The sequence below is a fragment of the Cynocephalus volans genome, chromosome 10 (assembly GCF_027409185.1).
Source record: "Cynocephalus volans isolate mCynVol1 chromosome 10, mCynVol1.pri, whole genome shotgun sequence".
Taxonomy (NCBI): domain Eukaryota; kingdom Metazoa; phylum Chordata; class Mammalia; order Dermoptera; family Cynocephalidae; genus Cynocephalus; species Cynocephalus volans.
In genome coordinates this window covers 90,354,834-90,367,950 of record NC_084469.1, presented here as the reverse complement: position 1 = coordinate 90,367,950, position 13,117 = coordinate 90,354,834, and the positions used below count along the sequence as shown (strand labels likewise).

The window sequence follows — 13,117 nt, the reverse complement described above, 5'->3', positions numbered from 1 at the left end:
TATATTTAAAATACTACATTTATCATTTGTGATGCACTCTGATATTTTCTTTTCTGTTTTATTACTTATTTTTCTTTTTACTTAATGCTACTTATGGACCACTTATCTGATTTTGTAACCATGAATTGGCTGTGACCTGAAGTTTGTAAAACATTGTCACTCCACCACCTTGTGACCAATGTCTCGTCTCTTTACTTTGGCACAATCCTTAAACCTGGGTAGAGGTCTCTGCCCTAAGCCCTGTGAAGGCCTGCTCTGGCCTAATCTAGTTGAGCCCCTTCCATGGCTATGGAGCCCAAGGGCCTTAAAGATGTGCCCACCAGAGCCTAGGCCCCTTCTTGACCATGCTCCAGGTCCCCCACCAGGGTCTACATGGCCTTTTTGGTGGACACATCTCTAAGCCAAGAGGTGGCCCAGAGATTGCCATTTATGTGTCAGGGGTGTGAATGGAGCTTGGACATGCAGGCTAGGGTGTCCACACTCATGTGTGAGGCATCTTGAAGTGCAGGAGGGACCAGTAGTGTGAAGGAAAGGGGGCTGCCATGGGCCAGAGACCACCATTCGTGCTTGCCCAAACCCCGCCAATGTTAGGAGTGAGCTGGCATTGGATACCACGCTCTGCACATGGACCAGACCAGGGGCTACAAACTGCCTGTGGGCAGAATCCAGAGTCATCCACCACCCACCCCACACCCTTGCCACCCTGCTTCCACCAGGCTGGCTTCCTTCACGTTATTACCCGCCTTGGCTTTTGGGAGTGCGTGGCCCCTTACTTCACTCCTCAGGGGGCTTGGGCCCAGCCCTGCCTCTCTCTTCTACCCCCTTGTCATGAATGAGCAGAGACCATGGGGCAAGGACCACATTGCTTTACTTTTACTTTTTGACTGAACAGAGTGGGTAACTCGAGTGGCAGTGCCTGGGGAGCCGGGCAGCCTGCAACAGCAGGCAGGGCTGGGAAGGTAGGGGGCTTGAGCCACCGGCCCCAGCTCCAGCTCCAGCTCCATCCATCTGTGTCTTCCCTCTCAGGCTGGGCTTCTTATACTGACCATTCTGTAGGCTCATCGAGGGGAGGCAGAAGGCTGGGCGCGGTGAGCTGGCGAGGGGCTTGGTCTTGGGGTGCCTTCGAGTTGATAGACTCACCTGCGATAATTCCGGCATAGTTGGGACAAATGCCTGCACTTGCCACCTGTGGGGGAAAGAAGTGGTTCAGTCAAGAGTTGGAACAATATTGATTATGGTGTGTGCTCTGGATGCTAGGGACCCAGACTGATCAATCCTGTCCCTTAGGAAGCTCAAAAGCAACTTTATAAACAGGTGAATGAGAAACACACGTGAGAACAGCCAGAGCAAAGGTCCCTGAGGGAAAAGCTTCCCACATAGACACACAGAGGAGCCCTTTGAAAACTCCAACTGTTTTGTGTATGAGGGTACTTCAAAAAGTTCAGGGAAGGATTTGTACTATCTTTTAATTCTATTTTTCCACGAACTTTTTGAAGTACCCTAGTATTATTTATTCATTCAGCACATGTTTATTATGCACCTACTATGTGCCTGGCACTGGGAACAAAAAAGAAAAAAATCCCCGCCCTTGCAGAGCTGACTTTCTGGTGAGGCAGACTAACAACGAGAAAACTAACAAAGTCAAACAGGCGGATGGTGCTAAGTCAGATGGTGGTGAGTGCCATGAAGAAAAGTACAGCCAGGAAGGAGGCAGAGAGGGCTGGGAGCTGGGGCATCCTCATGAGGATGATGAGGGGGGCATCACTGAGAAGGTGACATTTGAGCAAAGACCTGAAGGAGGTGAGGGGGAGCCACGTGGACATCTGGAGGAAGGATGTCACAGGCAGAGGGAATAGCCAGTGCAAAGGCCCTGAGGTAGAAGGGCACAGATGGGATCAAAGGACAGTAGGGAGGCCAGGTGGCTGGACCAGAGAGAGTGAAAGGGGATCTTAGAGGCCAAAGGGGAATTCAGAAAACAGCAATCTACCTGTGTCCTGGCTGCCACCCCCCACCCCCCGAGCCCCTCACCTCTCTGGCCTCATCTCTTCTACTCAACCCCTGGCTTACCCTGTCCTGGCCACCTTGGCCTCCTCCTGCTGTTATTGCCACATGCTCAGCTCATTCCTGCCCCCGGGGCTTTGCACTTGCTGCTCCCTCTACCTGGGTTTTTATCATCTTCTCATCATGAGGAATCAGTTCTGATTTCACCTGCCACATCCTCTGGGCCCCTGGCCCTCTACCTCCACTGGCAGGAGGTAGAAAGGCAGGAGGAGAGAGATGTTTCAGTATCTGACCCCCTCCACCTCCACACCCTCCTGGTTGGGTTACAGTGAGGCAGCAGCTGGAGACTTCTCCCTGGGGCCACAGCTCCTGCCAGTGGCCCCTGCAGTATTTCTATCTCTCACCAGGTCCTGGCACAGCCATGACCTCCCCTCACGCATGCAAGCTATGGTGATAACAGCTCCTGATGTTGCTAGTCCTGGGGTGCTGCATCATCTTGAGAAAGTGGCTAGTCTGGCAGCTCCAGGGCCCTATATTTGTTTTTCTGAGAGGGTGGGGTCATCTTATCTAGATGAGGCATCTGATCTTCATTCACCTCCTCCCCACCTAGCCCTGTTCCCTTCCAGGTCTATGTACAGTGAGCTGTGACCCCTGGTGTAGTACACTGACTGCCAAAATGGCCACAATTCTCTACCCCTCCCTATTAGAATCTATGTCCCTTGCAATGTGACTGCCTCGCCTCCCATCAAGAGGTGGAGTCTATTTCTTGACTCCTGGAATGAAATTGGGCCTTTTGTTTTGCTTTGACCAATAGAATATGGTGGAAGTGATAGTAGCCAGTTCTGAGCCTTCATGCTTTCTCTCTCTCTCTCTTTCTTTCTCTCTCTCTCTGTCTTAGACTCCTGACACATCACCATGTGAAAAAGCCCAGGCTAGCCTAGTGGAGGGTAAGACCATGAGGTGAAGAGCCAAAGTGCCCCTAGAAGAAGAGCTCCCTGCTGACCTGCAATTGACCTCAGATGTATGAGAAAATCCACCTGAGACCAGAAGAACCTCCTAGCTGAGCCCAGCCTACATTTCCAAACTGTGAACTTGAGAGCTAAATAAATGGTAATCATTTTAAGCCATTGAATCCAGGGGTAGTTTGTATGAAAATATAGCTAACAGATACCTCATTTACAACAACTTGCCCAGGGGCCTTTGAGAACTCAATCCTCAGTCATAGTACAAGCTTCTCCACTCCCAGTCTTGGTGCCCTTCCCACCTAACCCCCATTCTCACTGGTGAGGATGACAATGCCTGTGATAAACAGCACAGCTGCGACCAACAGCCCCCGTTTCCGGAGAGTGTCCTCATCTGTAGAGAGAAAAATGGAGAGTATAGTCAGAGAGACCTTCATCCTTCCTTGCCCCTCATCTTCCCATGGGTAACTTACCATAGAAGAAGGGGTTGTCCTCACCCAAACCTGGAGGGGACAGACAAGGAGCAAGTCAGAGTTCAGCAAAGGTTTGTGGAGTGAATAAGTGAAAGGCAGAGTCAGCAAGAGGGTTCACCTGTGTCTCAGCTTTGGTACCCTTAGAATAAAACCCAAAGTCCTTGCCATGGCACACATCTGGCTCCCATAACTTCTCTAACCTCTTCTCCCCCTCATCACTGCACTCTAGCCCTACTGGCCTCCCTGATGTTGAACACACCAGACACCTGCTCATCTCAGGGACTTTGCACCAGCAGTTCCCTCTGCCTTGAAAACTCTTTCCCTAGACATCCACATAGCTCCGACCTCCACTTCCTTCTCAGCGAGGTCTTCCCTGGTCCTTTACATGAAATACTCCCCAGTCACTCTCTAACCCTAACTCTGCTTTATTTTTCTGGATAGCAAGTTAAAATCACCTGATATATAATTCTTATGATTATTATTTGTTGTCTTTCTCCCATCAGTAGAATGCCAGTTGTAGGAGAGCAGAGATTGTGTCTGTCTTGTTCATTGCTATATCCCTGGCACCTAGAACAGCACCTGGCACACTGGAGGTGCTCAATGAATATTTGTTGAATAAGTGGATGGATGGACTCTGTGACCTGTGGACATATCATTTCCATTCATGCATTGGGGGTTGACTGGATGGAAAGTGGAGGATAAGACCTCAAGGGGAAGAATCAAGGTGCCCCTGGGAAAAAAACAGAGCTCCCTGCTGAGCCACAGCTGATCTCAGAGCAAGAGTTAAGTCCAGCTGACACCAGAAGAACCACCCAGTTGAACACAGCCTACATTTCTAAACAGCAGAACTGAGAGGTAAATAAGTGATTATCATTTTAAACCATTGAGTTTTATATGTATGTATGCAGCATTTGTTTATGCATTCATTCACATATTCAGACAATTTATTGTGTGCCCACTCTCTGCTAGGTTTGAAGTCATTTATTCACCTAACACATGTTTACTGAGGACTATTGTGTGCTGGGCCATATTCAGGTGCTGGAAATACACAGTGAATTGCAAATAGGCTGTTTCTAGTCTGGGAATGGAGTTACTGACCAGGTGGCCTGGGGGTCTGGGGGTACATCCTGGCGTCTTTGCCTGGGGATCGTCTCTCGGAGAGCATCGTGGTGTCTTCAGTGGGATGGGCAGAGAGAGCAGCCAGAGGATGGTGGGGAGCAGGAGTGAGTTGTGGAGGGAGAAACAAGGGACATTACTGAAATTCCATATCTGGGAGCAACTCCTCTCCCACATCTACACATTTGGTGTGCAGGGCCAGGTACCCCACTCTACCCCTGGAGTATTTACTTATTATAAAGCAGGTATTGAAATACTGAAATCAGCCTGCACTCCCAGGTTAAGACCAGCTGCCCAAACCCCCAAGGGACCCCGACCCCTCTCTATAATCCAGGAGCTAAAGGGTAACACCTGGCACAGCCAGGCAGTGCGACATCCAGGATCCTGGCCCAGCTATACAGCCTGTTGCAAAACATTCTGAATATCATCTCGGCCCCCAGACCAAAAATACCAAAGTGTTCCTCTCTTAAAAAAAAGAAAAATTAATGTCCTAAAGAAAACACTTCCCCCATCTATAATTAACAATAATTTATTGAATGTCCTCAAATGGCTAGAGGAAAGGAGCTCAAATGCTCTCATCACAAAAAGATGATAAAATTTTGCAATTACAAATATTCTAATTATCCTGATTTGATCATTATCTATTGCATACATGTATTGAAACATAACTCTGTACCCCATAAATATATATGATCAATACATGTCAATTAAAAATAAATAAATTTTAAAAAGAAAAGGCGTGCCCTTCTGGCACTGAGAAATCCCCCACACCTGGTCTGATGCCTTGATGTGGACCCAGCAGGTAGAAAATTCTGCCTCGAGGACCCCGAATTCCCTGGGTCTCTCTCAGCACCTCACCCCTAAATATGAACTGACAGCCAAGGATTATGAGATGTTCAGGGAATGCATTGCCCAGAGGAAGGTATAAGCCAGATCAACAGCAGGGACAAAGATGCCAAGACCACAGATAATACAAGGGCCAGCCATGGTGGAGTGTGGTCTTCATGCACCCTGGAGCTAGATAGTCTGAACTTAAATCCAGTTCTGCCACTTTTGGCTGTGAGGCCTATGGCAAACTGAGTAGCCTTTCTGGGCCTCAGTTCCCTTCCATGGAAAATGGGGGTAATGACAGATCCCACTGCACAGGGTGGTTGTGAGCATTAAATGAGTTAATACACAAAAGCTTAGCACAGTGCCCAGCACAGAATAAGCTCTCAGCAAATGTCAGCAGATGTTAACTCTCTGCTTGACACTCCTCCCTTCTTCTGGGAACAGTTCCCCTTGGGTTTCCCAATTGTAACCCAGGCTACAGGGGGAAGCATGTGACTTCAGTCTAGTCCTTCCCTGGGACCTTTCAAATCCCAAGTTGGGATTTTGAGTCAAAGCTAGGTACTGCAAACTGAATTGTATCCCCCAAAATTCGTATGTTGAAGCCCTAACCACCAATATCATGGTATTTAGAGATAGGGACTTTGGGAAGTAATTTGGGTTAGATGAGGTCATGAGGGTGGGGCCCTCATGATGGGATTAGTGCCCTTATACCATGAGATCAGAGAGCTAGCTTCCAATCTTTCTATCTACCTGCACACACCAGGGAAAGGCCACATGAGGATATGTCCTTGATCTTGAACTTCCAGTCTCCAGAACTGTGCAAAGTAAATTCCTGTTGTTTAGGCCACTCAGTCTGTGGTATTTTGTTATGGCAACCTGAGCTGACTAAGATACTAGGTGAAGCTAGGAAGCTCTGAGCTAGAAGATGACAGGAGCCATTTCCTCCCTAGGTAGAAGAGAAGCCCCAGGACAAGAGAAGCAAAGATGAAGGAGGAATAGAGGCTCTGGGGCTTTCATGCCCAGGCCCTGGGCAACCCTGAGGCTCTGCTGTGTCTTTTACCCCTTGGCTCTATGACCCCTTGACTCTGCTGACGTATATAACCAGGAATATGGACTAATACATAGAGTAACTCAGGTCAGCAAAGACTCAGAGTAAATTAATGCAGAGATTCGAAAATGTTTTATCAATTGGGAAGTGTGGACACAGCCACTATCCCTCACCCCCCATAGGGCACTTTTGGGCAAAATAGAAAAGCTCCCTTCCCCAAGACACCCTATTTCCATCTGTTGTAATATTGTTTTAAAAAAAGATGATTTACTGCCATCACTGGGAAAATGGAACAATTATAAAGGTCAACAAGGGGAATGTCATGGCCTTAGAGGTGGTGCTCTTGTGCAGTGCCCAGTCTGCACAACTGTGCACGCCTCTCACTGTGGGAATGGCATCAGCAACAGCACTTTCCAGTGGGGATTGCCCCTCAAATAAGTGTCATCATACAGGCACTAGAGGCCATCTGTTGCTTTCATCTCAACTCAGCCCCCTCTCCTACACCTTATGGTAACATTAACTCACTTGTCTAGAGGGGAACCACCTCTTCCCTGATTCCTGGTCTATGTGGTTCAGGCGGGACTGACCCCCTTCTCCAGCCCCAGGATAGAGTATGACACTCAGACCTGACCAATCAGAGCAGTAGATGACCCAGGCCCCCATTGGCTCAGACATGAACCAATTGGTGCAGGCACATGACCCCAGCTGGGCCAATGAGAGTCAATTCTAGGCCTTGGGCTGGAGATAATAGGAAAGAGATGTTCTCTAGCCGCTGGGGTTTGTGACCTAAACTTAGAACTATGAGACTATCTTTGCCACCAAGAGGGGAAAAGTCAACTGAGAATGAAGACAACAGAACCAAGAGAGGGAACAATTCAGTCATGGTGACAGTGCCTAAGCTCCTTGATCAGCTATGCCTGAAACTGGATACCTCTGGACTGTACAGACCTTATATAGCCAACAAATCATTTTGTTTTGTTGTTGTTTGGTTTTTTGTATGTTGCAACAGAAAAGCTCCTGCTCTAACATTAAGAAGACAGACGCAAAGGAAACATCCACAGCCACATTTCCCAGCACCAGCCATGTGAAGGGGACTGAACAAAAGAGGGTCCCCAAGTCTATCAAGTTCAGGAAACGCTGCCTACTAGATGCTCCCTGTGGGGAAGCTTGCTGAAAATTAGCTTTACCAAGACCCTGAGAAGTCCTGACATGAAGAAATATGGTTAACTTTAACTCAGAGTTCCCCAAAAACCTTTGAGTGCAAACCAAGAAAATTTCTTGAAAATTTATCAACAATTCCCCACACAGGTGCTCTGAGAAATGTACTTGGGGAAATGCTGAGCTAGATAGAGAATTAAACAAAAAACTGAAGGCTACGGTTCTCAGTCCCAGGCTCTACCTTCCTTTCCACTCTTGTGGGTCCCTGGATCTGTCGTCAGAAGCGCATCCATTCCCGTCAGTTGTTGGGTCTGGGTCTCGGTCTGGTTTTGTGTTGTTTCTACTCAGGTCAGAAGAGCAAGGAGGTGAGAATAAGAAAGAGTGACTCAGGGACATGAAGATCTATAGAACAGCAAGGGATCAGCTCCCTCCATCAGGCTGGGGGACAAACAGATCAAAGATGTTCATATACGAAGTGTCGTTGTAGGGGTGGGAAAGGCGGGCTCTCTCCCACACACTGCTGGGGGAGGGCAAATTGGTGAAGCCACTTGAGAGGGTAACTTTTAAAACAAGTTTAAGTGTTCATGTCCTTTGCCCCCTAGTGTTTTGGATAAAAGCCCTGGCTCTGCAACCAGATTCCTGGATTCTGATCCCAGCTGTGTCCCTTGGGCAAGTTACTCTGAGCTTCTATTTCCTTATCTGTAAAGTGGGGATAGTGGTAGTGTCTACATATAGGGTTTGTGTGAGGATTGAATGGGTTAAGACAAGTAAAATATTAATATTTAGAGCCATAACCGGCACTGATGAATGCAATGTGTTTGCTCAAGGAGGAAGGGACAAAGTTGTCCGTTGTGGCACTGCGTGTGGCAGTAAAAACTGGAAGCAAGCAATATATTCATCAAGACGTGTGTGACTACAGGAACTGTAGCACAGGCACGTGTGGACTACCAGGCAGCAGAGAAAAAGAACAAGATGGGTCTGTATGTAGTAATGTAAAAAGGACTTCCAAACGTACTATTGCCTGACAAGAACTAACAAAGCAAGCTGCAGAGCAATCATATGAGACCTTCAAGTTCACACAAATCCCCCACACAGCCAGGGTATTCCCTCCAGGGAATATACATGTGATATAGGATCACTGGAGAACTATACCCTCAATGCTAATAGTGGGGACTTCTCAGAGACAGGGAGAGAGAACAAGGATGGTGGGGGGGTTGACAAAGGGAGTTAGTTTTGCTTACAGTATTTTTGTTATTTCCAGGGAGAATGAATGTATTTATGTACTACTGTGTCATTAAACATCAATTGAAAAAATTGGGAAGCACTTTCTGAATTATGTTATACTCCAAGAAAAAGTTCAAAAATTGTGTGCAACTTAAAAAAGGGAATACAAGAGAAAGAGATTTAGGGAAGAAACGAATGGGGTTGGCACACAGGGAGTTTCTGGGTATTTGCAAAGTTCTGTTTCTTGACCTGGGTGGAAACTACACAGGGGTTCAATTTAGGGTAAGTCATTAAGTTGTACATTTATAGGTTTTGTACTTTTCAATATGCATGTTATATTTCACAATTTCAATTTTTCTTTTTTTTTTTTTTTAAGAATTGAATGGAGTTGGCTGGCTGCCCGACCACAAAGTAAACCATGGGATTCAGAGCTGGGGTCAGGGGCATTGAAATGGGTGACCAGAGACAAAGAGCATCAGAGGAAAAGGGGAAACTATATCTGTCCCAGGCCCACCTCCCCAACCCCTCCCTCTGCCCCACTCACCATCAGCATGCTGGATTGAGGTCTGAGGGGTGAGCTGGAGTTCTGGTTGGACCGTGTCTGGAGTCCAGAAACAGGGGGCCAGGGAGAGAAGAGGAGAGAAGTGGAGAAGGCCCATAGATGGAGATACAGGGGATTCCCATAGCAACTCAATTTCGATATAATGGAAATGATTTAATTAATGCAGCCATTCGCTAACTGTCCAAATGTGATGCCAGTATCTCCCCTGCCTCAGGACCTCACCTCCCACAGAGACCACACTAGAGGCTCCTTGTTGGGAATGCTTACTGCAAATTAGCTTTCTCAAGACTCTGAGAAGTCCTGACTATAGAAACATGTTTAACTCAGTTTCCCAAATATTTTTGAACACAAACCAGCACCCACCTGCTCTAAACCTCCCCCCCCCCCCACCCAGAGCTTACTTTGGGGAACCATCCTTCCCTAATTCTTGGTCCACTTTATTCAGTGGGGCTAGCATCCAGGGGAACAGGAGACCTGGGCCTGGCCAATCAGCTTTCTGTGCCTGTGGCCACAATGATCAGTTCATGGGTGTGCAGGTAACCCAAGCCTGACCAAAGGCACTCAGTACTGAGATATTTGCTGGATTAGGGAAGGAGAAATTCTCCTGGATTTTTAGCTGGTAGGATGGAAGCCTCAGGCCTCTGGGGGATATCTTGGCCCCATAAGAAGAGAATCTACCTGAGAATGAAGGCAACACAGAGAAAATAGAACCTAGAAATAGGTTCCTGATAACATCATTTCAGCACCTAGATCAAGCCATGCCTGAAGGTTTATCCTTAGACCTTTTAGCTACACAAATCCATAAATTTCCCTGTTTGGTCCAAGTCTGGGATTTTTGTTGCTGATGTTATTTGCAATGACAGGATCTTGACAGAACTTCCCTCTCTCCTCACCTGGGACTTCTGTCAGGACAGGAATATTCACAGTAGTTGGGTCCACTGTAGAAATGAATGTAGCCTCCTCCAACGTCTGTCCTGGGGAATCAAGGATAAGAAGTTGAGAGGAAGCCTCTGGTCCCCTTCTCTCACCAATACTCTCCCTTCTGAAACCATTGTGGGCAACTCTAGAGGTCCTGTCTGCTGCTGAAACCATTCAGCTTTGGCTATATCAATCCACAATCCTGGAAGTGTTTTAGCTATGCTAATACCTGAGAACCCTTCCTTCAGTCCACTCTCCCCACCCATCCTCGTGGGATGGGAGAGGCAGTTTAGTCTAGTGGGGACAGTTGGGGCCCTGGTTTCAAACTCTGCTCCCAACAACATCCTCACTGTGTGACTTGGAGCAAAATTAAGCCCCCTCTCTGAACCTCATTCACCTCTTCTGCAAAGCGGGGATAATGACAGCATCTCTTCACAGCACTGTTGGTAGAGTGAAATGAGATGGAGCAGGGTAAGTGTCTCCCCACTGCTTAACACATCCGCTGCCCCCGCTCTGGCCCAGCCTCTATCCTTCCTGCCTGGACATCCCAGCAGCCTCCCCCCTGGTCTCTTGCTCCCCTCCCTGTCCCCACAGTCTGTTCCCACATGCAGCCAGAGGCACTGTGAACACCTAAGCCATGTCAAGACCCTCCTGGCTCAGAGATCTGCCCTGGCTGCACCTCAGTCTTCACCGGGCCTATAAGTCACCTCTCTGACCTCTCCTCTTCCCACTCTGCCCTTGTTTATTTTGGGGGGTGGGGGGTGCTGGCCTGCCTGGCTGGTGGGCATGGGGATCTGAACCCATGACCTTGGTGTTATAAGGCTGTGCTGTAACCAACTGAGCTAAGCAGCAGGCAGCCTTGTTTACCCTAGCCCAGCCACCCGGCCTGCCTGCTGTTCTTCAAACTCACCAGAAAACACTCATCCCCAGATACCTGCAAAGCTCATTCCCTCATCTCCTTCAAGTGTTTGCCCAAATGTCTCCTTCTCAGTGAGGCCTTCCCTGACCACCTTGTGTAAATACTCCTCACTACTCTCTATTTTTAATAATACTCCATAGCATGTGTCATGTATACTTTACTGATTTATTGTTTATTGTCTGTCTTTCCCCACTAGAATGTGACCTCCTGATTTATTCACTGCTGTTTCCCCAGCCCATAGAAGAAGAGCTGGCATATAGTAGGTGCTCAACAAGTATTTGTCGAATGACTGAAAGAATACATGCGCATCGTTTTATCAAAAAGAAATGCGAGCACCATCAATGGAGCCTGTGCTCTGGGTTCTGGAGGCAGGCAGGATGGTTGAAATCCCAGCTCCTCCGTTTCCTAGCCTCTGACACAGGGCACCTCCCCTTGCTGAGCCTCAGTTTCCTCACCCGTAAAAGGGCATGGCAACCTGTATCACACTCGCAGAGCAGAGCCTAAGCCTAGAAGAGCTAATGCACACAGCTCCTGCCACGCAGAAAGCACCCGCAAATACCCTCCACAGGTGCAGCCCTGGGGAAACACTTCCCAGGCAAGACTGAGATGTCTCCAAGTCTTTGGACTAGCTCGGGCTCAACCCCTCTGCCTAACTGTGGATTGTCAGGGGATCCAGGGATCCGCTTTGCTGGGAGCCCAGGTTTCCTGGCTGCCAAGTAGAAAACTGACACCGATCTTCCCGCCAAACCAAACGCAGCGAGTTCTTCCTGGAGGTGGCCGGAGGACGCTCAGCAGGACAGGCCCTGGCCAGACTCACTGGAAGCGGCAACCCAAGTCTGAGAGCTCCAAAGAGGGCGTAACCCCGCCCCCGCGTAGGGATCCCCACTTCCTGGTGCCGGCTCTGTAGGGGGGTGAGGGGGTGGGCCGGAGCACCCCAACTCACCAGTCACCCACCCAGCAACACACAGGGCGGGGTCTTACCTCTGGTGGGAAGAATCAGGCCAACGATGGTGAGGAGACACAGGCGACCAGAGGGCGACATCTATGGGGCGAGCCGGAGGTGGGGTCAGCCATGATGCCACATGAGGAAGGTCTGGGGCCCCCCGAGGATCCCCGCAGCCCCATTCCCTACCCTGAGCAGGGGCCTCTGGCTTCAAGTACCCCCTGCCAGGGCTGACAGCTGGCTTCGGGGGCCGGAGGGAGGGGTGTCAGAGGTGGGTGTCCCAAGACGCCACCCCCTCTTTCTCCTGTAGGTCCCCAAAGAAAATAAGAAGCGTCAGACCAAATTGGCCTCTCGGCAACAGCAACTGCACGGGGACACTCGTGAGGCGGAAAAGCACCTCCTGCTCCTGCAGCCGGGCACTCACCCCTCACTCGGACTGACAGCGAAGGGCGCAAGGAGGGGTCCGTGGCAGAGTAGAGCAGGGGACCTGTCCTCTCCCTGCGGGGCCAGAGGCGGGGAGTCGGCAGGGGGAAGAGGAAGAGGGAGTAACGTGCGGCTGATCTCAGAGGAAAAAGTGAGTTGTGTCAGGGCCGCGCTGCGGGGACGGGAGAACAGGGTCCGGGTAGATCTGAGGGGGACCGGCCCTGGAGGGACGGGGGAGCTGGGGAGACTGAGGCAGGAGGGAGGGGAGCAGTGCGGCCCGCTGGGGTACAGAGGAGGCGGCAGAGGGAAGTGAGCGTGAATGCGGGACGACAGGCACAGAAGGGGCCAGTGTGGTACCCACCTGAGCCCGAGCCCTGGGCACAGGCAGGCGGATGGAGCTGGGGCGGAGGAGGGAAGCACGTCAGAGCCGGGGGTCCCGAGCGAGCCGGCAGCCTCCCGGGGAGCGGCGAGCGGCGGGAGCTGAGTCCCGGCGGAGGGTGTGGCCAGGGGAGCGCGGGCGGCCGCGCAGCCGGGCGGGG

General features: G+C 49.8%; 1 protein-coding gene across 2 annotated transcripts; it reads right to left on the bottom strand.

Annotated features, from left to right (window-relative positions):
* Positions 1–866: 866 nt before the first annotated feature.
* Positions 867–13,057, bottom strand: FXYD5 (FXYD domain containing ion transport regulator 5). Of its 2 annotated transcripts, XM_063112702.1 has the most exons (9): positions 12,940–13,057; positions 12,194–12,254; positions 10,269–10,349; positions 9,358–9,414; positions 7,831–7,929; positions 4,535–4,609; positions 3,437–3,466; positions 3,283–3,357; positions 867–1,186 (listed from the first exon to the last, which is right to left on the bottom strand). In XM_063112702.1, exons 2-9 carry the CDS (start codon positions 12,252–12,254, stop codon positions 1,137–1,139), a joined length of 528 nt encoding a protein of 175 aa, XP_062968772.1. In that variant the 5' UTR covers positions 12,940–13,057; the 3' UTR covers positions 867–1,136. The 2 variants fall into 2 exon arrangements, with proteins under 2 accessions (XP_062968772.1, XP_062968773.1); XM_063112703.1 differs by lacking the exon at positions 4,535–4,609.
* Positions 13,058–13,117: the final 60 nt, after the last annotated feature.